The 23623-nt window shown below is 37.5% G+C and overlaps 1 protein-coding gene across 2 annotated transcripts in view; it reads left to right on the top strand.

Moving 5' to 3' along the window:
- NKAIN3 (sodium/potassium transporting ATPase interacting 3) overlaps positions 1-23623 on the top strand; it is a 533326-nt gene that overhangs the window by 255801 nt on the left and 253902 nt on the right. For both annotated transcript variants that reach the window (XM_074319272.1, XM_074319271.1), the window contains exon 3: positions 1890-1970. In XM_074319272.1, coding sequence (XP_074175373.1) covers positions 1890-1970 — 81 coding nt within the window. The remainder of the gene's footprint in view (positions 1-1889; positions 1971-23623) is intronic.

Raw genomic sequence — 23623 nt, 5'->3', positions numbered from 1 at the left:
TCATGAGTTGATTGACTTTGCTAAAAGAATTCTTATGGGTTTGGGTTTGCAGTCCTAATAATTAAGAATCATATGGATTTTGCAATTCATCCCGTTTATTCTCTTCCTTTTGTCTTGCTTTATTTTATATCCTTTCTTTAACCTTTATGACTGGCTTTTTTCTCATAACTTAGTGGTCTCTACTTTCTCTCATTCTAATATACTCACAATTAGATTGATTTAGAATGAAAAATATCAGATGCCAAATGCCATCCATTTTATTAGCAACAGCTTTAAAATTTGTTGTAGTTACTGTGACTTGATCAGTTTGCAAAAACTACACATAGAGGATGTAGTTTAGCTATTGTCAGTATTCATGGGAATATTTTGTGGTTCAGAAAAGTTTGTTTCAATGTATTTGGCACATTTTTAAAAACTGTCTAAGTTCACTCATGCTAAAAGACTTTACTAACAGAAGATAGAAGCATCAACAATATCTACAAATACCCAAAGTCTCAATATATCGTTTAACTTATTTAAACATATTTTCCAAATTCTCTAAATTTCTAGTGATTTGGGAGCCTTAACTCATTATTATAATTTCATTATTCTTTTAAAAAAGCAAGATTTCTTCTCCAAAAAGAAAAAAAAAAAAAAAAGATGATGAGGTACCAAATGTAACTAGATACGAAATAGAACGACACAGCTATGTGAGATTATTTTGAAAGCCTTTTAAAAATCATAAATGACAGAAAGACACAAAGTGTAAATTAACTTTTACAAAAAGTTAAAAACTTATGATAATGTTTCTAAAAGGAGCATGGCTATTTTATACGGGATTTTAAATTAAAAATTATATTATGTGACAGCATAGAATGAGCTAATGAAATGAATAACATATTTATTTTAATTTGACAATAGCATGTGATGATTATAATCACTAATAGAAAGCAGAAATTTAATTACTATGCCTCTTTAACAATTAAAAATTCATAGATTTTTGTGGTAAAGTAAAAAGAATGAGCAAACCACCATCCTCGTCATCCAAGCTTTTCTATATGTCAGTTTTCTGGGCCTGTATCTCCATCTGCATAAGAAAGTGACTGCTTGAGGTGAGCCCTTAGATCTCCTCCATTGATGAGTCTTGATATAAAGCCACCTTAATTTGGATTAATACTCTCGAGGAAGTCATTTCCTAATACATAATACATTAATAAAACAATCAATCAGTAAGACTAGCATATTTAGAGTTTGTTGGATCTGATTGGAAGGTATTTTCCCACTATGGAAATCTGATATTTAGTTGGTCATTCTTAATCTTATTTATTAATTTGTTCACTTTTAAAAGACATTTTACACAATCACATTATAGTCTATGATTATATTAGGGGCAGATAGTCCACTCTTAATAAAGTAGTACAACACATGGAAGTTTAATTTTGCTCCACAGATCTGTTTTCAAACATGAGCCTTGTTCAAAGTGATGGAAGTGATGGGTTTTGACTAACATTCCTAAAAACTTGACTACTTAAGAGTATGACTAAAAACTAGATAAAAAGACAGAAAGCCCACACAAAAAATGTTCATAGTTGCATTCCCTGGAAAAGCTAATACCCAGAGAACAGGAATCAAGTCAGCACTTGGATGTAACCTGTGTCTGTAAGCCAACAATGCACTTTAAAAATAAATCTAGCATTATTGGCATCTACTGAAAGCAGTAGAAACTATTGGATTTTTAATTTCTAGAGATCTCAAGGGACCTCATAAGGAGCACTCTTTTCTGAGCACGCTCTATTTCTTCCCAGAAGACTTAAGCTTATTGACATTTTTGTTATTGATTTATTTAGTATACATGCCTTTAATCTCCACATTTTTCTTCTCTTTCTCCCCCCCCCCCCCTTTCTCTTTAGTATACAGTATGGACTGCCCTCTGGGTCACCTGGAATGTCTTCATTATCTGCTTTTATTTGGAAGTAGGTGGGCTCTCTAAGGTAAGCTTATCATGTTTTTAAAATACACTTTAAATATATACACTAATAAATATATATATATATATATGTATATATATATATATATATATATATACATATATATATATATATATATATATATATATATATATATATATATACATATATATATAATGTAAAGTAATCAAGTGATAGTACAAATGGAATACAAATCAAAAGCGAGTTTGAATACCATTTAGGAAGGAATGGTTTGGGGAGCATGTTAATGCAATGGAACTCCAAAACAATGTCCTTATGGTTTCGTTTGGTAAGCTGTAGTGAGACTCAGCTTGTAGTGTAGCCTCATGTCCACTTGAAAAAGGCCTAATGTCACAATGACCACAGCCCCAAGTGATAAGTGAAAAATGGTTTTGAACATTCTTGTATTTAAACTGGGAAAAGAAATTAAGATGTTAATGTAACAAGAATGAATAACAAAGTATTATTTTTGCTTGAATACTAATTCTGGGGGAGAAAAAGTTTGACAAAGAATGAAATCCTAATATATGTAAGTAGAGTATACATTTCCTAACAGCTAAGTGCATCAGTGTGGTGATCCCCATCTGGAAATCCTGATCAGACAGAAGAGTTGTCTTAATAAAACATGATACTTATGTTATTTTTATCTGCTTAGAACTAGTATCAGCCGAGCACACGATTTTCATTGTGACTCTGCACAACTGTCTTTTGATTGGGTTAAGTTCCCAGTTGTATTCTTAAATGTCTTTCTCACAAGCCAGCACAATTTTCACTTGTAGAAATTGTGGAGAAGAAATTTGACAGTATTATTATTAAAAGAATAAGAAAGCTATAATTATTTTTTTAGATTTTTCATTATCAACTACCTTTGTGCTACCTTATTCTATTGTTGTATGATAGTCTCAAATGTTCTAAGTAACACAATGGTCTCCTACTAGCATTTGTGGTTTGGATCTTAGAAAATCTGCCTTGACCAACACAGATGCCTTTAGAATTGTTAGGCTGCCTCGAAGTCCATATGGTAAGAAAGGATTTTTGATTTAGCCAAGCAGAAAAAATCTCTACAAGATTTTCTCCAGAACCTCCAAAGATGGTTACTCATTACTCTACATTATAACTTTATAATTAGAACTTGTCATCATTTTCTCACATTGGCAAATGTACTAGGAACCAGAAATGACATTTCTAGTACTGAGTTCCATGCAAATTCTCTAATATCTACCTTTAATATTTATGCTATTAATCACATTTCATCCCTAATTTCTAAGACAGAAAAAAAAAACTTAAATCAGTGCCCAGTTATCTTCTGTAACATGCGGAGTAGAAAGCAATTTTAAAATGCAAATCTTATGAATAATACAATTATGAATAATAAGTTAAGCATAGCATTTTTAAGCACATCACATTTTTTATCTTGTGATTTGAACAGTCATTTTAAATCATAATTTTATTTCACTAGGTAGAAATTCTCTTTTATTTTCTTCTATATAAACTGATTTGGAATAAATTAGACCAGAGGTATTTTGTCCTATTTAATTGGCATATAGTGTGTTGAAATAAGACTGAATTTCAAATCATAAGTATTCCTTTCAAATCATAAGTCTTTTGTTCAAATCTTGTCTTTAGCACTTTTTTTTATCTATGGGCACATAGGCAAATCATTTAATCCCACTGAGTCTCTGTGAAATATAAAAACAGGACCAGCTTTGGCTAATAATGATAGTAAATATGCTTGTTGGGGTTTTAATATTGTTTTAAGCATATCTATGTGGTAACTCAGGCAAACTTCCAAACAACCATGTGACGTTATTAAAAATAAATAATAATAATAATAATAATAGCATTCATTTACTCCATGCAAGTCTAATTTTCCTCCTCTGCTCTAAGTTACTTCTTTGAACTGCTTTTCTAATATCAATGTACAGGTGAAGGTTTTTGTTTTTTGTTTTTCTCATTTCTTTGGGTGCAAGTTTATAAAAAATGCATATACCCATTATCCAGTTACTCATTATCCAACCAAATGCTGTTAAGCGGTCAACCAAGTACTCTAGGTCATTAAAAGGATAGATATATTCAAAAGGAACATCCAAAAGATTTTCTGTTGGTCTCCCTTTACTTGCTGCCTCAGAGGCTGGTAACATATCTGTGGTAGCCGGTTTAGCCTCAATTCCAATCTGTAGAGAATCTGTTCTGAAAAATAGAGCAAAGTTAAGGGCCCCAGACAAACCCAAGCACCTCTGCCACCCACCCAGGTAAGACTCCTTTTCCCAAGACATTCCTTGTCCATATGTGAAAGTTTGTATACTAACTTTCTAGAGCTCTCCATCTCCTGCTGGTTCGTGAAGGCATTCCTTGGAATTACTTGCAGACACTAATAGAAGCCTCCTGGTACCTTGATTTTTGCTGGAAATATTCATTTGAGTCTTTCAGTGAGTCTTTCTCCAAAAACTGGATTTGGATTAATTTCCACAGCATCTCTATGGATTAGGGTGTTATTCTGATGGCAGCCACTACCGAACTATTCTTATTATCTAAAATTATCCTTTGTCGCGGGCATGAACAATCATACATCTGACCTATTATGGGGATTCTTGATCATAACTGTCAGATTTTCCCTTTGCTGTTACCTCATCTGCCGATCAGCTCTGCATCATACGTTTGCTACTGTGGTCTTGAGGGTCCTGATTCTTTTCCAGAACTTGAAGAAAATGAATATATTATTTTAAGGGATATGTACATGTATGGTGGGGTCAGGATGACTGTGGGTAGGTAACTGAAAGTGTCTTCACTTGTATAATCTACTGAAGCCTCATTTTTCTTTTCTGCAAAGTAAGGAAAACCACATCACTAATTTTACTGGATTGTTGCAAGAATTACATAAGATAATACTGGGGTGGCAGGTTAGCTCAGTTGGATAGAGTGTGGTGCTGGTAGCACCAAGGTTGCCGGTTCAATCCCCACATGGGCCACTGTGAACGGCGCCCTCTTTAAAAAAATAAATAAAATAAATAAATAAATAAATAAATAAATAAGTAAGATAATGCACAACGAGATCAGACAATTACATTTGCAAACTTACCAACTGATGAAAACATTGCAAAAATTTGTCAAATTGTGTGTGAAAATCATCGGCTGACTGTGAGGAGCATAGCAGACCAAGTAAACATCAATAGAGAAACAGGAAAATCTTAAACAAAAATCTTGGCATAAGAAAAGTGTGTGCAAAAGTGATTCCACAGGAGCTCTTTCATCACAACAATGCACCAGCTCACACGGCACTGTCTGTGAGGGAGTTTTTAGCTAGTAAACAAATAACTGTATTGGAACACCCTCCCTACTCACCTGATCTGGCCCCCAATGACTTCTTTCTTTACCTGAAGATAAAGGAAATATTGAAAGGAAGACATTTTGATGACATTCAGGACATCACGGGTAATATGACGACAGCTCTGATGGCCATTCCAGAAAGAGTTCCAAAATTGGTTTGAAGGTTGGACTAGGTGCTGGCATGGGTGCATAGCTTCCCAAGGGAAATACTTGGAAGGTGGTCATAGTGGTATTCAGCAATGAGGTATGTAGCGCTTTTTCTAGGATGAGTTTGCGAATGTAATTGTCAGACCTCGTGAAGGTCTTAGAAAGGATCTTAATATATTGTGAGTTTCAGTAAACAGTGGTTCTTATAATTTCCATCAACATCATCATCTGTATTATTTTTGAAAAAATAACAGACATAACGAGCTTCATCCTGAAAACCTTTGAGACGTATATTTATTAGTACCCAAGAGCTGTGAAAGGGAAAATGCAAGGCTGAGTGACTTGTTTAAAAAATACATAACAGTCCCTTGGGATAGGACCTCACATCTACATATTAACTTCACAGCTGTAGCACTATTAATTAAATCCTTTCCTTCAACATGTAAATAGATCTTTTGAAATACTTGTACAGCTAAATTCCCGTGGTATACCTACTGCTCTCTCCGGGAGAATGTTATGCATCTTTAGGAGACACTAAGGCTGTTTTTCATGCCACACTTTAAGATCACCAAGGGCACAATTAATAAGTTATTGCTGCTTTGGAAGTTGCAAGACTCAGAATCATTTTTTTTTTCTCCCTAGGAATACATTCAGAATGTGAATATGAAAACCCAACTCACTTGCTACATTTAAAGATACTGAAAAATGAGTTATGCTGAGAACTCAAGTTGTACTTTTTTTTTTTTTATTCCAGAGGACTTAAGCTGTTGTCTTACAGCATCTATTGATTACTCCAAATTATAGAAACTTTAGGCTAATATTTCTTCTAATGGACTTTTCTGGAAAGATGTGTGGAACTTACACATTAGTGATCCACGAGGATTTTCAGTGTGTTACATACACGTAGAATTCAGAATGTGAATGACTATACATGAATATAACTTAGACATGAAAAGTGAATGTAAAGAAATTCTTGGGAGATTCATGTTATAGCAATCATCATCGTTGATTAGAGGTCTTCTGAAAAACTTACAGGCAGGTGGTGAAGGAGGGAGATGGACTAACCCTTACTGACTTCCTACTCTGTACAGGTCCTTTAGATTGGCTTTACACAAAAAGAAAATCGACCTGCATTTGTTTATATCATGTTCTAATGACTGTACTTTTCTTATAGGGACCTGATTTGTGGATATTTGTTGATTCTTAAAGAAAGTTAAATCATTTCCCCAAGAGGCAATAGCATTTTCTTGTTCTTCTTTGGCCTAAATTGACACCATCGTTCATCAGCGTCCTCTTCTCTTACAAGAATCTTTAGTTGAATATTTCAGCTGCACAGCTAAGCAAGGTCAATGAGATAATTCTTCTTATTCAAGGTTGATTCTTAGTACCTAGCCTAAATTCTTCCTCTGTACTTACCAGGAAAACTCTCTTTCTCAATGAAGTTTCCATTTCCTTCAAGGTTGATTCTTCCACTGACTTTGGCTTTGAGCAGGACTTTTCAAGTGGGAAACTTTTAGACCAGCAATGCAGGAGCAATTGCTTAGGAGACAGAACTCTCAGTTCCCGTCAGCTGCTTACAATCCATCTATTATTTTTCATAAACTTTCTAGATATTTTTGAGTCTCAAAGAATTCTTTTTCTGATGGCAGTTTCAAGCTGAATCCATGATGTATGGTATGTTTCTTTTCCTTATTTAAACAAATACAACTGACTGAATCCAATAATGGGTTTTAAACTTAAATTTACCTTTTCCTTTTGATGATTTCTTCCCACCTGCATATTTTTCAAAGGGAATCTTGAAATATGTTTACAGAGGGCTGACGCTAGGTACAAAATATCTTTATTCAAGAATAATGTGTCAGCCAGTGATACAGAAATAGCATCCTAGAAACCCAGCAAAGCTATGCCTTTCAAAACTACAAGAATGATATATCCTATTTATATCACGAATTAAATGGCATATCTGTATCAATGAGACACTTTGGAAAAACGCATGAACTCCTTCAGTTCACTAGAATAACAAAATACTTCAGGTTCTGAACTGCTATATTAGTACATATTTATCCTCCTTCTTCAAAGAATGTTTCTGTCTGTAATGACTGGGGGTGGTGGGGGAGGGGAGGTGGTAGTGGCTATCCAGTTGTTAAGGATTTATAAAGAAGGAACCATTATAATCTGCTTCCAGGAATTACATCTAAGTAAGACCCAAAGACTTTCAAATGTTTATTTTTATGTTTTATTCCTACACAATTCTTTTCTAAAATGAAGCAATTATGTTCTTTAGAACAAATAACAAGGCAGCATAAATATAGTTATGCATTTCTTATTCCAAAGAACTTAAACTCTACCTTTCCTTTGGCATAGGGCTAAGTGAACATAGTTTCTGAAAACAGCGTCCTCAGTATATCCCTTTTTGTATGGTGAGATCATTGTGTTTCCTCTGCAGTTTCTTACCCGCGGCAATGAAAATTATAAGCAAGTTTAAACTTAGTGAAAATTATAAGCAAGTTTAAACTTAGTGTTATATTTTTCATCAAATACATTTTGAACACCTTTGCTCTACAAATCTAATTTGCCGCTCCATAATAATCCAATGACATATAGAAACTACTAATTAATTGCTGCAACCTGGGAGGCATTAGGAGTTTTTAATCAGACATTTGTGTGATAATCTTATGCCCTGTATGGGGTTTAAATAGTTTTGTTTTTCTTTTCAAAAGAAGAAATGAATATATTATTTTATTAACAGTAGCTCTATTTACTGCTATATGATTAGTCACTGTATTGAACAAGGCCTTTGCAAATATAATTGAATAATTACACAGAAATACGTTGTCTCTGCTCTTTGTATTTTATAAGTTTATTCTTCTCATGAAACTATGGCTGAGATCAATCTTTTTTCACTTCAACATAATTATTTACTTCAAACTCATATACATTATGAAGCTCATGCCACCTCCACCCAGGAGGTGCTCGCGTTCCACCCCAGCTCCCTCTCTATGCCCCGCCCCCCGCCCCCCAGTGAGCGTGTGTGGGGACATTGCCCCTGCACACTGTGGAAATAGTGCCCGGCTGAACAAAAAGCTTGCAGGAGCCCCGCAGCTCGCAGGCCGGCATCACTGCTGGGTGGTGTAGTGCCTTCTCCTCTCGCTCCACAGCGGGGTACCTGTGCGTAGCCTGGAGTAGCTGGGCCACGCACACCTCTGAGCTCAGGGCCTGGGTCTCCCCCAGAACATGCTCCCGGCCCTCCCACCCCCTCATCTCATGCTGTGTCCCGGGAGACCTGGTCCTTTGGCAAGTTCTTTAATTCATGTTCTTCCTGTGCCACCAAATTAACAAGCAGAATTTTCAACATTTGATTTTCTTCTTCAAACATTGAGCGAATCGTTTAGTTCAGACACTTCCTTGGAGAGATTTTTGTCACTTTCCCTGCTTGTGTTAAAAGCTGTTTTTTTTCATATAAATTTAAACTTTCTGTCAGCTGCTGTCAAAGCTTTATCTGTGAGTTTCATTTCTATGGACAGCTCTTGCAACTTCCCGTCATTCTCCGGGTCTAAGGCACAGCAGCTTATGCTCCCTCTCAACGAGAGAATTTCCCAGAAGAAAAAGACTCCCCAAGTGACATGCCATCAGGACATCAGGCTGAAGTTGGTCCCAGACCAAAGGTCTTCAGGCGCTGGGCCCACCAGCACCTCGGCACTATGACTCATCAGGGAACTGCCCTCTGAATGTCCCCAACACACCAGCCAGGCCTCAGCCCCAGGCCATGAACCATTAACGTTTCAGAGCCACCTCCAAAACAGGCAGCAACCTCTGCCTTCACAGTCAGCCCCTGACATGGCCCCTGCACTGGAAGATGGTTTTCCGCCTGGGCCAGCGGCCTCAAATGTCTCATGTCTGCATGGAGATGCTCCCCTCTTTGTGTTTCAGGCTGTTCTTGCTGCTCTGTTCCCTGGCCTTTCACCTGTCTTACAGAGGAATTGAAGCATGGTAGGGTGGGAAGGGCCGCTGGGACTGACTCTTCCCTTTCTGGTGGTTGGTGCACCACTGGGGAGCCAGGGACAGAACCAGGAGGCTATGGGCAGGGGGAGGAGGGGGTTGTGAGGCCACTCTGCTCAGTCCCTGCACCTTCTGGGCTCAGATTCTCAGTAGACACCTTGGTAACGGAGCAAATGAGAATTGGTATGAGGAATTTGTCTTCTACCAGGTGGCAGCCTCTTCCACCCACCTCAACTGAGGGCCCCAGGCAGACAATGACTCAGGGAATGTCAGAGGACATCTTGGGGCTGTTCACCCCGTGTGACATAGTTGGGGTCATGGCGGTTGAGGAGTGGGGTTCGGCCGCTGCCCTTTGACGTGTGGAGGGTCGAAGTCCAAATGCTGAGACAGAGGGCCTTCAGGGGCATAGGGACGCAGGTGGCTCTCCCTGTGGGTCGGAGGTTTCCCTTGACTGAGCAAGGACTCCAGTTTGGAAACCAGAGTATTAGAGAATACAGGTGGGCTGGCCTATGTGATATTCTGAGGGCAGGCTGGGGGCAGCCCCTTGCTGAGTGTGCAGTCAGGTGCAGGAAGCCGGCGTGGAGAGTGTGCAGGTGGGCCTGGAGCCATGGGACTCAAATCCCTGGACTGAGTTGGTTCTTTTTTAAATTGTGATACCATTGGGGTGAGCTGGGATAGAGCGTGTGCAGGCAGGTGGGACGGCAGGGGGCTCTGACTGTAGGTCGGCTGTTGCTGTTTCCTGACGAGGGTCCATGGCAGAGACCCCTTTAGGGTCCACAGGTGGGCGGGGTTTTATGGACCTCTGATTGCTGAGGTTTAGTGTCAAAGATGAGAAGTGGGAAGGGAGATATGTTTTGCTTTCTCTTGATTCGGGGAGGTGCTAACAGAATGATAGTTCAGAAATTCTCATGATGAGATGCCCTTTGGTATGAAGCTCTTTACAAGTCATGTCTGCCCACAAGCAGGGCAGTCTGGGCTGCCAGCTGCAGCTTGGACATGCCCAGGGGAAAGAGTGAGGAAACATGAGTGATTTCAGCTGTCCGTGTCCTGTCTGAGGACTGAGGAAAATACAGAGAAAGTACCTGGGGCAAAGATTGCCCAGAAGATGAGGCAGAAGCTGACACTGAACAGGCACAAGCTGACAGACTGAAAAAGGAGAGAGACATGGAAGTATCCACATGTCTGGGCAGGGATGGACTTGTATCTCCTCCGCCCCTTGGAAGCTTTCAGCGTTGATTCCCCCTTTGCCTGTTTTTTGACTCAGGAACAGAAGACAAAAACAACATTCAGTTGTATTTATAGAAATTGTCAGTGTGCTACTGTGTTAAAATCAGCATGTTGAAGCATTCAGCTGTCTAGACTCCCTGAAAGGTTGGCTGTCTTTCTGGTAACTTTCAACCTGCTACAGAAACCAGATGTAATATCTCACACTCAGAATAACAAATAACACTGAAGAAACAAATGAAGGCATTAAAAAAGTAATTATACTTTATTCTTGTAGGAGCTGGTTTGAATCAAGATCTCTGAGAACTAATTTACAGAATCTGAATATTAGTAGTTCTTAAAACTATAGAAACTTTGCAAGCATATGTTTCTAAGATTAAAATTAGATTGAGAGAGACAAATGTTGATTGAAATTTAACTAACTTAAAAGAAAAAGGAAGAATATCCATTTGTTAAATTAATTTACTGATAGGAGATATCACTTTCTATAAAAATCATATCACTTTCCTAATTTTCTAGGTGTTCAACTACATCATCTAATCATTCTTTCATTAAACAAATGGTGGCAGCAGTTTCTGGTTATCTTCCATCATCTTTTACCTCTTCTGGTTAAGAGTCTGCTTTCATTTGCTGTGCAAGTGCTAAAAAGCTATAGTCCTTTGCTTCTGTATTAGTAGGTGTGGTCATCTCAGTTCTGCCACCAAGCAGAAGAATTGTGAAGGACTTCTGGAAAGGCTGCATAAGAGCTAATTCAGTGTAGAAGTAGACCTAAACTTAGTGACTTAACGAATACAAGTCTTACACTTCTTCTGTAGTTCAGAAATCCTACCTGAGTTTCAACGGGCTAAAATCAAGGTGTCAGACAGCCACTATGGAAAACAGTAGGGAGGTTCCTCAAAAAAAAATGGAACTACCATATTATGATCTAGCAATTCCACTTCTGTATATTTATCCAAAGGAAATGAAATTACTGTCTTGAAAAGATACCCACACCCCCATATGCATTGCAGTATTATTTACAATAGTCAAAAAATGGAAACAACCTAAGTGTACATAGATGGATGAATGGATAAATAAAATGTGATATATATATATATATATATATATATATATATATATATACACACACACATATATATATATACGTGTGTGTATATATATGTGTGTATATATATATATATATATATATATATATATATATATATATATATATAAATTATGCCAAGGAGTGCCAAAAAATGTATACAAGTGGACTCTTTAGTCAACGTTGCTCAAGCAGTAGTTCACCATAATTGGAAATGTCTGGACGCTGATGGTAACCACTTTGAGCACCTCTTGTAATTGCAGAAGTCAAACGTGACTTGTATTTATCTCTTGTTATTGGTATATATTATTACAACTTTAATACAGTTTTCCTTTCTTAAAATGTGAATACATTTTTTGGCACCCTCTGTACACACACACACACACACACACACACACACTCACTGGAATATTATTCAGTCATAAAAAGGAAGGAAATTCTGCCATTTGTAACAACATGAATGTAACTTGAGGACATTAGGCTAACTGAAGTAAAACAGAGAAAAATAAATGCTGTATGATATCACTTATATATGGAATCTAAGGGGGGAAAAAAACTGAACTGATAGATACAAAGAACAGATTGGTAGTTGCCAGAAGTGGGGTATGGCGGGCGGGCAAAATGGGTGAAGGTGGTCAAAAGGTACAAACTTCCAGCTATAAGGTGAATAAGTTTTGGGGATGTAATGTACAGCATGGTGGGTATAGTTAACAGTACTGTATTGTATGTTTGAAAGTTGCTGAGAGAGCGTATCTTAAAAGTTTTCATCACAAGAAAAAATATTTGTAATTATTGAGGTGATGGATGTTCCTTAAACTTATTATGGTGACCATTTGACAATATATACATCTATAAAATCTTTATGTTGAACACCTAAAACTAACATGATGTTGTGTGACTCAATAAAACTGGGGGGAAAAAAATACAGTCAAGGTACCCATTCTGGAGGCTGTAATGGAAAATCTGTTTCCTTCCCTTTTCCAGCTTCTAGAGGCTGCCCACATGCCTTTCTCCATCTTCACAGCCAGCAGTATCAGGCCAAATCCTTTTCATGCTGTGGTCCCCCTCTGATTTTCTGTAGCCAGGAAAGGTTCTCTGCTTTTTAGGACTCGTGTGATTAGATTATTCCCTCCTGGATAATACAGGCTAATTTCAGTTTATCAAGATCCTTCACTTGAATCACATCTGCAAAATCCCCTTTGCCGTGTAAATTAGCATATTCACAGGTTCTGAAGACTAGGATGTGAATATTTTGGGGACAGTAGTGGCAGCCATCTTTAACCATGAGGTGACCTTGAGGATGTCAACCTTGCATGAGAATAATAGACTAAGAAGAGAAAAGGGGCCCGTTACCCTGATAATTCTGTGGAGCTTTCATACCAGCCCAAAGCTGTCCACAACAGATTTCTTTTATATTAGGAAACCTGTTTAAGCCACTGTTTGGGGGCTCTAAGTATGCAGCTGAAAATAATGCCTAACTAATCATATATAATTTATAGACAATTTTACTTGGTTCAAAGCATTTACTTGGTTCAAAGCATTATGGCAGGCACTATGGCTACATCCAGTTCCTGCCCTCATGAAATGTTCTGCATCGTGTGGAGGACTGATAGTACATGATTAATAACAAGAAAATGTAACTAGTGTTATGGTGATGAAAGACAAAAGCACTCTGATTACACAGAGCACGGAATATAACTCTTCACGGGGATCACGGAGGCTGCCTAAGGAAGATGGGATGGGGAATAAAGACATAAGCATGCTGACCTTCCAAACACAGATACTGTTCCTGACCCACCCTTGGTGACAGAAAAGTGCTTTGAGTGGCTACTTTTTTTGAATTCCCTATAATGAGTTTGCATTGATCCACCCACCTCCATCCCACACTTTTTTCCCAGACACTCTTCTGGCCAGCATACATCAAAGAGAGAACTCCATGGGGTTACATGTGTCAAAGCCAAGGTCACTACCTTTGAGAGGTGGTCCCACAGAACATGCTCTAAACAAGGGAACTATCAAGTTATAGATCATGACGACCGGTGACCTGGAAATATCTGTTCAGCCACAGTTAGGAGAACTTGCCAGAATGTTGGTGGTCCTTTTGAGGTGATCTGGAGTTAACTTTCCTGAGTGTAAATAGAAAAATGTTCTCCTCAAATATAAGACTGTCTCACTGCACAGCTTAGAGCCCGTACTAATTCAAAAGGTATTTCAAAGAAGGATAAATATTCTTCCTGCAAAATCCCCTGTACACTGCTGAAAGAAAAATGGTGTTAAGAAGGCCTTTCCCAACAAGTACTCTCTCCCCACACTTATCTTAGCAACAAAAATTCAATTTGGCTGAGCTGTCTGGGGAGTTGATTTGACCCTGTTTCCAGAACAATGAGCAGTGGTTTGATGGTATAATTTCTAAATGGGCCATCTGATGTTTCAGTTTGTACATGTAATTCATCATTTTATTCTTGTCCTGTAATTATAGAATTAATAGAGAAAACACTTCCTGTGTATATTTGAAGTATCGGGGCATTAAGGCTATTTGAAGTATTAGTCTGATTAAATACTCTGCCCTGCTTCAGAGCAGCGTAAGACAGCAAAACCACTGATGGTGTGGTGAGTTTTTCTCACTCACCATTAACTGAGATACCAACACAAAGAGGGTAGTTATTATTTCCTGCACACAATTAATCTTACATGCTGAGAGCATGGTATGAATTTCACTTCGGCGTAAAAAGCAGACAGGCTACTAGCCCCTGAAATCAATGACAGTCAGAAGAGCCTAGACACTGGGTGATCTGATGAATAATTTAAGTCTGATTCGTTAACTGTGCAGAAGTGAAGTTAGCCGTGCAGGGAGACACATTGTCAATTGCCAGCAATTTACTACGATTTTGAAAACCACAGGCAGCAATTTACAGAAAGGATTAGGCCAGTTACTGTACACGTGTGACATTTTCTTGATTTAAGATGTCATCCTGAGAGCTGTTAACTGACAACTGGAGTTTGGAATGAGGTTGTAAAGTTTAGTGAAGAACTGCTTTTACCTGAGGATGTCTACATTTCTGCTCTGGGAGACCTCTGAGTACACATCTCCTGCTGGGACTAAATGTCTGTATGCAAATGAGCATGGTCAGAGAAGGGTGATGCATTAAGGAACCATTAGGCACTTTTGCATTGCTCAGTGCTCTAATGCGCTTGTCCAGGAGAAAGCATGGTGAGGGGCCTTTATTTCTTGGAGAAGAAATCATTGTCCACACATTTTTTTTAGTCCTGTGCCATCTGGGGGTATAATCTCTTCATCCTGCTCCAGGAGATTATTTTGCAGTTATTCATAAGAAGCTGATTAAAGGAAAATCCTCTTTTTATTAACCTCTTTCTACTTCTTTTCCCTTTTGGTATTAAGTCAGTAACAATAATTTCTTCCTATTTGAATTTGTAAAAAAAAAAAAAAAAAGTGAAATGAAGGTAGTCTTTGCCCCCAGTGGAATTTGCAACTCTGATACTCTGAAGGGTGACTTCTATAGGAAGAATGTCCATACAACACAGTGTCTCATAATTTAAACACAATAAAGTATAACCTATGATTGATCATTTGGGGGGGCTCTACCATAAAACAGACTTTTGATATATTTTGAAATGTATTCTCAATGCTTACATTAATTTCTCAACTTCACCAAGAATTCCTACCAAGCTTAAACCTTGCAAATCCTACCAAGAATTTCTACCAAGCAAATCAGACTTGTAATTGTAATTTCTATTCTGGATTCACATATGCCAATAGTAACTTTTTTTTTTTTAAGTGAGTTTAGTTTTCCATATTAGAAACTAGTCAAGACTTCCCACGTGTGTCGTTGTTAGCAATAAAATCAATCTGAAAACTAAGACAAATTATCTTATTTCCACTCTCTCTACTCGTCTATCTGGTTGGGTCTATAAACTCCTTTACAAATAGATGGTTGCTCTTGTGTTTTGCTTTAACCATTTATTTTTTTTTTTCCAGAAAGGAGAAAAAAAGATGACTGTTTGATAAATTAATTTTTTATCGTCTATGTCAAATATTAAAGGCACAATGAAAAATACTAGAAATTTATCATAAAAGCCCAAAATTGATCTGTTTAACAGATAGCAATTCATAGTAGACCATAACTCTGGCTTTACCCACAGGTTTTTTTTCTTTAATATAAAAAAATCAATAATATGAAAGTCCACATGAATGGACTCTTTTTAAAACAATACACAAGCTCTGACACAGCTCTCAATTCCTCAGCAGACTAATCGTTTTGCCTTCGGAGGCAGTGGAAAAACATTCTAGGCAAACATGTGTTATTTCACCTGATAGTTTTAGAAGCATGGTTTCCGAATAGCAATAGAGAGTTGCATTCAACTTTTCTAAAACTCTCCGTTATGTAATACACACATTTATGATTAAGGCATGTAAACTTAGAATGTAATTTCCTTAAAGCTTCTTATCATAAAAGTTACAAATATATTCATAATTACTATAGAAAGAAAGTACGTATACACTCGTGGCTTTGGGTGGGCCTAGCCAATTAACTCATATAGTTTTATTGTTCATTCTTCATCTATAGTATTTTTAGTGTAAAAAAATATATGCTTCCAGAGGGGAAAAATGTTGGCTTATTTAGAGATACCTATATCATAGATAATAAAATTAAGGTTTTATATGTTTGATTAAAGAATGGATGGGAATATAATAATTGGCAGTCTAACAGAATGTCTTGACTATAAGAGGCTTTCGTCTTTGTTGAAAACATCAGGAAGTGAATTTCTGAGGTCCAAATGGTGATAGGTTTACATGCTAAGTCCCCTTGCTTCTTGGCTCAGACTATAGTGACTTTGACTTGATTTCTTTACCTTTAGAAACTCCCTACTTTATTGTATTTTTCACTAAAGCATCGAAAGCCTCATGTACTTTATTATTAGTACCAAATTGAGAGGTAGTTTATTATTAGCTTGCATTTATATTGTCTTTTCCTTTAAGTAGCTCAAGGGGCTTTGCAAAACGTGACATCAGTCATCACAACAATTTTTCAGGTATGTAAGGCAAGAAACAATGATGGTATAAATTGCCAAAGGTATACATTCCATTCGTGGAAAGTGTTCACTTTCTCCTTATTTTTTCGAGATAATTTTTTTGAGATAATTTTTTCAAGATTATCTTTAAAATGAATTTCAGTGTTCTTTTTTTTAAAAATTATTTTTTAAATGTAATGGGGTGACAATTGTTAGTAAAATTACATAGATTTCAGGTGTACAATTCTGTATTACATCATCTATAAATCCCATTGTGTGTTCACCATTTCAGTGTTCTTAAACATTGTCTTTTCTTGTCTTTGGAATCACAAATTTTTATTCAATCAATTCATTAAGCATCTACTCTATGCCAGGTATTATTGTAGGGGCTGAAATATGAAAAGAATACATGGAGCTACTAAAAGTGTTCTAGTAGAAAAGACATGACATATAAATAAATACATGATATAGTATTGTGTTAAGTGTTATCAAGAAAAAAATGTCAGGGTAAGCGAATAGAGAGTGACTTCTTGGGAATGGATGGAGTTAAGAGGCCCAAGTGGCAGAAGGGAGCAAGCCATGCAAAGATATGGGGGACTGCCAGGTCCCCCAAATAGGAGCATGCTGGGTATGCACCAGAAACAACAGGGATACTGTTAGGTCACTAACATGCTGTGAACAAAGTGAGGAGGGGAGGCCATGAGTCTGGAGAGCAGGGCAGTGGTAAGATTCTGCAGGAATGTCTGGCAGGCCGTGGTATGAATCTGGATTTGGTCGAAGTGTGATGGGAGCCCAATGGGAGGTTAAGCATAGAAGACGAAAAGGATCCAAAATTGGTGTCACTGCTGTGTAGGGGACAAGACTGGAGTTAAGAGGACCTATAGAGAAATGACTGTGGTGGTCTTGGTAAGACATAAAGGTGGCTTGGACTAGGGTGGTAGCAGTGGCCGAGGGGAGAGTAATCAGATTTGAAATAGAATAGTCCCCCTTATCTGTGGTTTTGCTCTCCAAGGTTCCAGTTACCCGCGGTTAACCGCAGTCCGAAAATATGTGGAAAACTCTAGAAATAAACAATTCCTAAGTTTTAAATTGCACGCCATTCTGAGTAGCCCTGATGACATCTCATGCCATAACATTCTGTTTTGCCCTGGACATGAATCACCCCTTTGCCCAGCATCTCCACGCTGTAGACACTACCCGCCCATTGGTCACTCACTAGCCATCTGGGTTATCAGATCGACTGTCTCCATATCATAGTGCTTCTGTTCAAGTCACCCTTATTGTACTTCATAATGGTCCCAAAACCAGTCACATATATTTTATCATAGTATATTGTTATACTTATTCTATTTTACATATTATTAGCTATTGCTAATCTCTTACTGTGCCTAATTTATTAGTTAAACTTTATCACAGGTATGGATGTATAGGAAAAAATGTAGTATATATAGGAATCAGTACTATCCACAGTTTGAGGCATCCACTGGGGTCTTGGAAAGTATCCCCCGAAAAAGGGGTGGGGGGCTACTGTACTGTTGCAAGGCAGAACTGACAGAAGTCGCTAATGGATCAGAGGGGGTGTATGAAAGAGCTTTCAGTTCATCACTGCTGAATGTGCTGTTGTCTGGGAGTTGTAGTTTTCTCACCTGTGATAGAGAAACAATAATTATATCAGAGTGTAGCTGGGATGACCAAGACTTCCGATAAATACACAGCATACTTTTGATGCTTTAAAAATGTCTCCTTCCTCCTTCTCAACTAGCCCTTTTCTTTCTTACTCTCTGTTCTCTTTACATTGACACGCCTTACTCTTCTCCCCCTTTTATTTCCTCCTTCTCATTTGTTATATTGTATACTGTCCTTGCCATCCGACTGACTTATTTCGGGATGCCAAGATTTTGCCAGCTGGTCTATCTTCAAACAATAAGGAGGCTATTCAAGTAAGGAGTTCTGAGCCTAGTTTTCTTAGTTTCATGGTAAATCTACTCCACATTTTTAGACTCTAATCAAAGTCCTTGGTTTAATAGGTGATGTACTTCGAATAGATACATCAGAAACTTCAGTGGAAAAAAAACAAAACAAAACAAAACAACAAGATGTGGAGTATTTGCTTCCTCCCTCTCAACCAAAGACAGCCTTTAGTATTGAAAGCAAACAAAGAGGAATTGAGAGTCAATTAGAAAGTACTTTTTTTCTACTAAGTTGTATATGTTTATCATGAACCCTTCTGATTTCAAAGAGAATTAGTTATATTTAAATCCACATTTTGGTCTTTTGGGAAATCCTAAGTGTGTGTGTGTGTGTGTGTGTGTGTGTGTGTGTTTTCCTGACACCGATCAAGTCTTTAATTCTCTAACACCAACTGAGTGTCCAACTATTCGATTCTGACACTAACCACCCAGAGTCAGGACAGACCCCACAGGTTAAGGGTTCGATCACACAAAAGTGCGCCCATTTCGCACGCCAGCTCTAAATGGAACTCCCAGCTCACACTTCTACCCAGATAACTACAAATCCAGGGGTTTCCATGACTCCTTCTCAGTTTTAGTAACTCCCTAGAATAACTCGTAGAATTCAAGAAAACCACTGTATTTATGATTAATGGTTTATTATAAAAGGTACAACTCTGAACAGCTACATGGAATAGATGAATGGCACAAGGTGTGGGGCTGGAAGGGAGGGGCAGAGCTTCCATGCCCTCTCCAGTTATGACACCCTCCCTACATTCCATGTGTTGACGTGTTCACCAACCCAGACACTTCCCAAACCAGGTTGTTCAACAGCTTTTAAGGACGGTTCATTGTGTAAGCATGATTGATGAAATCATTGGCCATTGGTGATTGAACTCGCCCTCTAATCACGTAGTTGGTTCCATTGGCAATCAGCTCCCATCCTGAAGCTATCTAGTCTCCCCACCCACTAAGAGTCACCTTAGATGCATCAACTCAGATGAGGTGAAAGGGGCTGCTTATGAATAACAAAAGCCACTCCTATTGCACAGGAAATCCCAAGGATTTTTGAAGCTCTGTGCCAGGAACTGGCAAACACCAAATAGAGATTGTTTTATTATTATTATTATTATTATTATTATTATTATTATTATCACTGTTGCTATTATTCCACAGTAATCATGGCCTCTTTAATTACTATCTCATTGAGAAAAGAATGAAAAAATGTTTTTCTGGAAAGACTCTGACCCTAGGTGCTGAGGTTTGACTACAGTGAGAAAAACACTGTCTCTAAGTACAAAGGGCTTAAAACAGGTAAAAAGAAATACCAAGGCAGGGATTGAAAGTCTGCTGGGTATCAGGCAAATTCACAGAAGGAGCTCATTTCACTTTAACATCAGTCTCCCAAAGAAAGTGGTCCTTCCCCTTACATAGATAAGAAAATGCAAGTGTGATAGAAGGTAAATAATGTACCCTTGATATCTAGCAAATGTAGTTTTTAATCCTGAGCTATGATCATATCCATTATTGATGATTTCCTCTGGTATGTAAGAGAAACACGAAATGAAAGAAAAAAAGAAAAACAGTGCAAAAATATTTCTGGATTTGTACATGCTTCTCCTCCCCCACCACTGAGGAGTGTTCTGTCTTATCTAAGCAGCCCGAAAGCCTGACACTCAGGAGATTCATAAATAAACAAAACTCTGTCTGAGTAGCTGACACCAGGGCTACCTAACACAAAATGATAAGAAGACAGCGTAGTAATCTTGAGAATTCAGTCATCAAAGATTGTAAATCAGCATTTGTATTTTCAGATTTCAGAAAGGCTTTGGCCCTGAATTATCTGAAAATATTATATTCCCGCAGATCTGTACTTGGGATCAGACACGTCGGTCACCCCACTTGTTCTCTTCATTGGTTATTTTCATCAGAATATCTGCAGTGGAACTTTACAATTAACAGCAGCTCCACCCATGTTACCCCATTCAGTCCTGCCATCCCATTCTGTAGATGAGGAAATCATATCTCCGAGAACTACGAATCTCCAGTGAACTCACACAAAATGAGAGGCTGAAGGGAGAGTCAAACGGAATATCAGACCCAATCCAGGGATGTTTTCGGCAATGTGATCCGTTTTGGGGCTGGGAACATCTAATTGATTTACCGGGATCCACTGGCTGCCTCAGCAGGGCGTATGCTAATGCTGAGTGGGTTCAAAGCCAGAGTCCCATCCGGTGTGTCTGCAAACAGATGTAGTCCCCTATGATCGCCTCCTTTGCAGTGGACAATTAGTTGTGGCTTTTCTTTTTTTCTTTTTTTCATTTATTTAATTCACACTGTTTTTCCCTTCATAAAAAAATAAAAAACAAAAACAAAAAAAACAACAAAAAATAGGATCAGAAATAAAATAGATATCCTACACTTTTTTCTACAGTGGTGCTATTGAGTTAATAAGCATTTTGATTTGCCACTAATCTTGCTTGTTAGACTTCCAGTTGCGACTTGAAGAAACCCTATATTAATTTTAAGCAGTAAAATATAAACAGAGATTTCATGTGACGATGATGCTATGGTGGACAGATGTACAGACGCCAGTGGTTTTAAGCATCTTCCTGAGTATTGAGAAGGGAGTGAAATGCTTGTTAAAAATGTGCAAAGAAAACACAGTCAACAAGATCCTTGAGAAAGAAAATGAGTTAACCGAGGGCAAGTACTGAAAGGAAGAGTTACAGGGACGTGTTATATACAAATGTGAACTAGCCGTGTTCTTTCTGGACAATTGAAGGGATGTCAGGGGTAATTCGGAATATATTATACTTGATTTTCACCTTATATGCTGACTTTAGACCCAGATCTCCCCCTAAGAGGCAACTGCATTTCACCTGTAACTGTCAATTCTTAGAAACCTGCTAGCCACCATTTATGTGTATATCTAGTACAAGAAGAAAGGTAGTCAGGAAAGAACTCCAAATTTTTCCTAGAAATAAAAACAGTCTTATTCACTCACTTCCACCTCCCACCTCCTACCACTTTCTTTATGGAGCAGGTCCTTTTCTCAGCAAAAAAGATGTTAATGATCTTATTAACATATTAAACAATAACATAGGAAAGCCTGACATTTCCCAAAGCTTTTTTGGTCAAATGATTAAAGTAATGAAATTTGCCAGTTATTCGGGCCAAGCCTACCAAGGGCTTAAATCCACTCAGTGCCTGAAAGGTCAGGTAAATTAAAGGAAAATATCAGGGTGGCCTTGAAGACCCTGCGTGTGGTGATCTAAGTGCTTTTAGAAGTGGCTGAAACTGGGAGGCCCAGCATTAATTCTAGCCAACTTCCTGGTATTGATTAAGAAGTAATCGCAAGTGCTCATTTGTGGGCAAATTAAGAGATAAGTCTTTTTCAGAAGGTCATTTACATGTCTTCTCTTTAATTAATACTACTGACTTGAAGATTTGCAGTTAAATCAGCCCATTAATTATAAAAGTTATCAGTTTGGAGAATAGCAAAAGATAATTTATTGAATATCAAATTCAGGTTTTCAATAAATCACCATTTCTCCTGACACCCTACCAGAAAAGGTCTGAAGTCCTGAAGTATGAGTTGAAAGGGTGGTCATGGCCTAAGATGTTTTGTTCTGTGGTTGCTAATAAATATAAATTTTTTTTTAAAAATCTGAAAAATATATTGAATTATAATGAAGAAAAAAATTTACCTTCCCCCTCTACCACTCGTTGTATTTTAGTATTTCCATTTGTTAAGCTTGGCAGATATATATATATATATTTCGTGTGTGTGTGTATGCATATATATATCATATATATACATTATATATGATATATATACACACACACACTCACACACATACATATATACATACACATACGCCAGGGTTGCCAAAAAAATGTATACAAATAGACACCTTGGCCAACGTTGCTTAAGCAGTAGTTCACCATAATCAGAAGTGTCTGGACACTGATGGTAACCACTTTGAGCACCTCTTGTAATTGCAGAAGTCAAACGGGACTTGTATTCATCTTTTGTTATCAGTACATATTGAGTATTACAATTTTAATAGTTTTCCTTTCTTAAAATATGTATACATTTTTTGGCACGCCGTGTGTGTGTGTGTGTGTGTGTGTGTGTGTGTGTGTGTGTGTGTGTATACACATTACACATATATATAAAGAATATATATAGCTCAGCGTATATATATTGATATATACACCCTTTAAAGTTGTCATTACTTAAAATATAATTTTATATTTTGCTTTTTCACATGTGATAAGAACATTTTCCTGTATAATAAATATCCTTTGAAAACCATGTATTAATTAAACTTTTTATTCTGAGACAACTGTAGATTCACGTGCAGTTGTGGGAAACAATGCCGAGAGAGCCTCATACCCTTTGCCCAATTGCCCACAATGGTGGATCCTGCAACAATACAGGATCCTATAGTACAATATCCCAACCACATTGATACACTCAAGATATAAAATATTGTCATCACCACAGGTTCCCTCATATTACCCTTTTAAGACATACACTCACTTCCATCCTGCCCTTAACCTCTGGAAACCACTGATCTGTTCTTCATTTCTATAATTTTGTCATTTCAGGAGTGTTATATAAATGGAATCTTACAGTATATAACCTTTAGGGATTAGCCCTTTTCTTTCATCATCATTCTCTAGAGAGTCATCTAAGTTATTACATGTATGAATAATACATTCCTTTTTATTGCAGAGTATTTATTCCACAATAAGGATGTGTCCCAATTTGTTTAAGCATTCACCCATTTCAGGGACATCTGTTTTTTTACAACTCTTGGCTATTATGAATGAAGCTGCTCTAAACATCTGTGTCTAGGTTTTGTGTGACTATAAGTTTTCACTTC

Source organism: Rhinolophus sinicus, linkage group LG14 (genome assembly GCF_036562045.2).
Source record: "Rhinolophus sinicus isolate RSC01 linkage group LG14, ASM3656204v1, whole genome shotgun sequence".
NCBI lineage: Eukaryota > Metazoa > Chordata > Mammalia > Chiroptera > Rhinolophidae > Rhinolophus > Rhinolophus sinicus.
The sequence above is the reverse complement of the archived record's forward strand: the minus strand, read 5'-3'. Positions and strand labels throughout refer to the sequence as shown.